The following is a 4254-nucleotide window of genomic DNA, read 5'->3' as shown; positions in this document are numbered from 1 at the left end:
TTTGTCTCTACAAAAGATGGACATGCCATCTCCATTCAACTTGCAATCCAAAAGTGACAGACAGCAGTACCTGAAGACATTCTTCCTGTAGGCAATGTTGTGCGAGGCTTTCGAAACAACACGGCATGCACTCCTCAATCCTAGTAGAAACAGCTAATGATGAAACAATACCAGCCAAGACAGAAGGCACGCTTCGTGCACAACAGGACACCAATGCCGTATAAACTGCCACCACATCACAAGGTGCAAAGGCCATAATCACAGCGCACACAAGCTAAGCATATCGTACAGACACAGCACATGAACAACCCCTGTTGCTGCTGCCCACGCAATTGGCAGTGGTCACACGAATCGGGTCCGTCATACGGACAAGATGACAAGGGGTGACAAATTTTTGCCGCGCTCGATCTCGGGTCTTCACTCTCTCTCGTCTGGCTACCCGTGACAACTCAAGTCTCAGCCATTTTCATCTCGAGTGTCGAGCTCTTCCCTGATCGTGAAAAACATGTCGCGTTCGAACGGAATGGGAGATGGCGCCGATCATCCTGCGCACCAGTGCACTGTGTACACCATCATGGTTCGGTCGGTCACGGGCTCATCCCCATTCTGGACGCCCTGGACACGACCGCGTCGCGCGCCTGAGAGTCGCACACCTGCGTGCTGAACTTGCACCGGTACCGCGACCGCCAGCCCGCCGGGGCGGCCGCGTCCGGGCTGCTGGCGCTGCTGGGCGACGCGGTGCCGCCGCGGCCGTCGATCTTCTTGATCGCCCGCCGCATGCTGGAGCACTCCCTCTCGAGGCCCTGCACGCGGGTCCTCATGCCGTCCATGTCCAGCCGCAGCGTCTGGCTCTCCTGCACCGTCGTCGTCCGCCACGCCTCGCTCGGGCCAGCCGCGTGACGCACCGCCGCCGCCGCCGGCTGCGGCTGCGGATGCCGTGCTCGCGGGGAAGCCGTGGACGCCAGCAGCGTGCCCGTGATGGCGCGCCGGAGCTGCAGCTGCTCGAAGAAGAGCACCTGCAGCACCGCGCGCAGCGGGAGCCGCTCGTTCTGCGCCGCGTGCGTGCACGCCTCCACCGTCAGCTTCCGGCAGTCCACCACGCCGCACACCCTGTCCCGCTCCTCCGTCGTCAGCCGCGGATGCGCCTGCGCATGCATGCACCACTCACGAGTCATGGAGCCGGCAACCAACTGCAACTCGACAAACGCGCATTCTTTCTTGACTTGTCAGAAGCAGTCGATGACAAATCGGGGAATGTACGTACCTTGAGGTAGATGTCGACGGCGCGGTAGACGCCATCGTCGTAGATGCGGGCGTGGTCCGGCATTGCCAGCGCGAGCTCGCAGAATTTGGCTGGCTTCAGGTTGGCGTCGGACGCGACCTCTGCCAGGTAGTTGTCCACCAGCTTGCCCACCTGCGTCATTGCCACGGCCGACGGGCGCGACGCCGTCGTCCTCGCCGCCGCTTCCTCCTCGGTGATTGCGGCTGACGACGACGCCTCGTCCTCGCCGACCTCCTCCTCGGCCAGGAAGTGCCTGACCACCCGCTCGACGCAGTCCACGTCGTAGAGCGTCTCCGCGGCGCCGGAGTAGCTCGGGATGAGCACGTCCTCCACCGTTGCCTGTTCCAGCTGCGTCGCGGCCTTCCGCTCGATCGCGGCGCGCGCCGCGTCCGAAGCGCGCAGGATGTGCGCCGTCCGCAGCAGCGCGAACAGGAACTTCGCGGTCACCACGCTCCCCGAGCCCTTGTCCGCCGGGAGGCTGGCGACCACCGCCTCCAGGAGGTCTCTCTGCTCCACCTCCGACGACACCGGCGCGGACGCGCGGCGCCACCTCATGGACCTCGACAGCCCGGGGAGGGTGGCCTTGGCGTAGGACACGAGGCAGCCCTCCAAAGCCTCGGTCCTCACGTCCTCGCGCGCGGCCATGGCCGCCATCACCCGCTTGTACATGTGCAGGCCGAGCACGGCCAGGTCGCCGAACCAGGAGCGCGACGTCGCCGACGAGCGCGCGGCGATGGCCTCCACGCAGCGGGCGACAATGCCGAGCTCCTCGGCGTGCGGCAGCAGGTCCTCGCAGGACTTGAGCGCCTTGGTGGCCTCGCCGGGGTGGCGGAGCACGGCCTGCGAAAGGTAGGCCTCTGCGCGCGCGGCCAGGTTGTCCTCGGAGTGCTCCTCGGTCATCTCCAGGTACTCGGCCGCGCACCGCAGCGGCGCGACGTTCCAGGGCGTGAGTTCGACGCGGACGCCATAGCAGAACTTGGCCGCCGCCTCGAAGGTGCCCGGCCCACCGGGGAAGTCCGGGAAAGTGATGCGGTACGACTTGCCGTCCTCCATACTAACCTGCTGCTGTTCCTCGTCCCCGTCCTCCTCCTCTGCTTCCTCAATCTCTGTTTCCGCCGCCGCAGCAGGAGCAGCATGCTCCTCGGCATTGCCTCCGGAGCTCCCACGCCGCCGACGCCGCGGCTGGCCCGGCGGACGCTGCTCGTCCTGCTCGGCAAGCATGCGGCTGATCTTGCGGCTCTTGGACATGAGCGGGAACTGCGCGCGCAAACATTAGCCTCTCAGCGGAATTTCGTCGAGCACAGAAAGGACACACGAGGGATCAAGGAGAAACCCACCTTGTGGAGGTGGAAGCTCATGTCCTGCACCTCGAAGACGACGTCGCTGGGCAGCCCGGTGGTGCAGAACCTGCCGATTCCCGGCGAAAACAACAAAATCCATCAGAATCCGCCGACAAAACGACCGACGCAATTCCCCGTTCCACCCACCGTAGCACCGACCGGAAATCGGAGAGGAGACACTGGACTCACCACGCCTCGCCGGCCCTCGACGGGCCGTGCCGCGCCATGGACGAAGACGACATGGCAGGCCGCCCCCGCTGCTCCTGCTCCTCCTCGCTGTCCCGAGCTGTGATTTGGAAGACGACGACGACCGCATTTACATACCCTCTGAGGCCGGGGCTGGCTCCCCGTATAATTGAGGGAGGCCAGGCCGAGGGTGGTGGGTAGGCGTATTTAGGAAGGCGGCCTGAGCATCCCACTTCCGGTGGGAACCGGCTCCTCTGCCGTGCAGTGGGCACGGCAGGGATGCTACAGTGTCCCAGGCAGGGTAAAAACAGAAGGCACGGCAGTGTGCACTGTAACCGAACACTGTTTCCCTGCACTGTAGCGGGATGCACTGTTCTCGTCCTGTAGCATGCGCACTGTTTATGTACTGTAGCAAAGTGATCTGAGCCGTTTATACTACATCTGACAGCTGATAGATGCCCAAAGGCAGGCTCCTGTAGCATCCCTACCGTGCTCACTGGACGGTAGAGGAGCCGGTTCCCTTCCGGTGACAGTGTCAGCAGCGCGCGGCAGGGAGTTATTGCCGGTGACACGGATGGAAAGCTATGGCCGCCTCCTCCTAGTTTATTTTTCACAATAAAATCCTATCTTTATTATTTTGTGCTTAGTACTGTGCTAACTTGTTCGCTGGATGGATGAGGCGTGTGAGCTAACTAACCACTCCACCATGGCACCATGACATGGACCGGCAGCATGGGGATCGGATCACGTCGCGTCGTCGCCATCGTGGGTTTTTCACGGGAGGGCTGCGCCGGTTTGGAATTCCTGGCCTGGAAAGTTCCTTGGCCTTGGGGCAGACCACCCACTTTGTTGTTGGTCTAAGCTAGAAAGTTAAAAAAGAATTGATTGTAGGCTTTGGATTTTGGCAGGGAAGAAACAGAAAAGGGCAAAAGCAAAGGCGGGTGAAAAGGAAATGGGGGAGGAAAATCCTGCCCTTTTCTTCTCTTCGTGAAATGGGAAAGGCGCCGAGAAAATGAGATGGCCACGCTCTTGCCCTCGGCGGTTGTGTTTTGGCACGACAATTTGCAGCGCTATCGCAAATGGCATCGCCTGTTCAGACATCTTTTGCGGTAGGTACTCATCGTGGTCACCATCGCCAAGTTTTTGTTTTTGTTTTTTTTGCTGCCTTCTCTAATTGTTGGCTTTCGGTCGGCCGGATGGAGATGGGATTGTTTGAATCCGTCCTCTGCTTTACTGCTGGCTCCATCTCCTCTCTTCTCCACCACTAATCACCATTCTTCCTTTCGTTTTCCGCTATCCTTTTATTCATCTGTCTACAGCATCAGCACGCATGGGCACGGTCGGCGTCGACGGCGTGGCCGCGTGGGGCGTTGCAGGCCATGTATGTAAGCGGCGGCCGGTCGGTCAGACGAGACGAGCGCCGGCCACCACGCCGAAACGGCGCAT

The 4254-nt window shown here is 61.4% G+C and overlaps 1 protein-coding gene across 1 annotated transcript; it reads right to left on the bottom strand.

Annotated features, from left to right (window-relative positions):
- LOC123122760 (BTB/POZ domain-containing protein At5g66560) lies at positions 1-3054 on the bottom strand. Its single transcript, XM_044543099.1, has 4 exons — positions 2812-3054; positions 2620-2689; positions 1265-2539; positions 1-1145 (listed from the first exon to the last, which is right to left on the bottom strand). Exons 1-4 carry the CDS (start codon positions 2862-2864, stop codon positions 588-590), a joined length of 1956 nt encoding a protein of 651 aa, XP_044399034.1. The 5' UTR covers positions 2865-3054; the 3' UTR covers positions 1-587.
- Positions 3055-4254: the final 1200 nt, after the last annotated feature.

Source organism: Triticum aestivum, chromosome 5D (assembly GCF_018294505.1).
Source record: "Triticum aestivum cultivar Chinese Spring chromosome 5D, IWGSC CS RefSeq v2.1, whole genome shotgun sequence".
Classification (NCBI taxonomy): domain Eukaryota; kingdom Viridiplantae; phylum Streptophyta; class Magnoliopsida; order Poales; family Poaceae; genus Triticum; species Triticum aestivum.
This window is presented reverse-complemented; position numbering and strand designations above follow the sequence as displayed.

Excerpts from the sequence above, each read along its gene's own strand:
- LOC123122760 (XM_044543099.1), bottom strand. The coding sequence starts at position 2,864 with ATGTCGTCTTCGTCCATGGCGCGGCACGGCCCGTCGAGGGCCGGCGAG. Across the intron at positions 2,690-2,811 it reads TCGAGGGCCGGCGAGGCGTG|GTTCTGCACCACCGGGCTGC; the intron begins GTGAGTCCAGTG and ends GGGAATCGGCAG. Across the intron at positions 2,540-2,619 it reads TGAGCTTCCACCTCCACAAG|TTCCCGCTCATGTCCAAGAG; the intron begins GTGGGTTTCTCC and ends TTGCGCGCGCAG.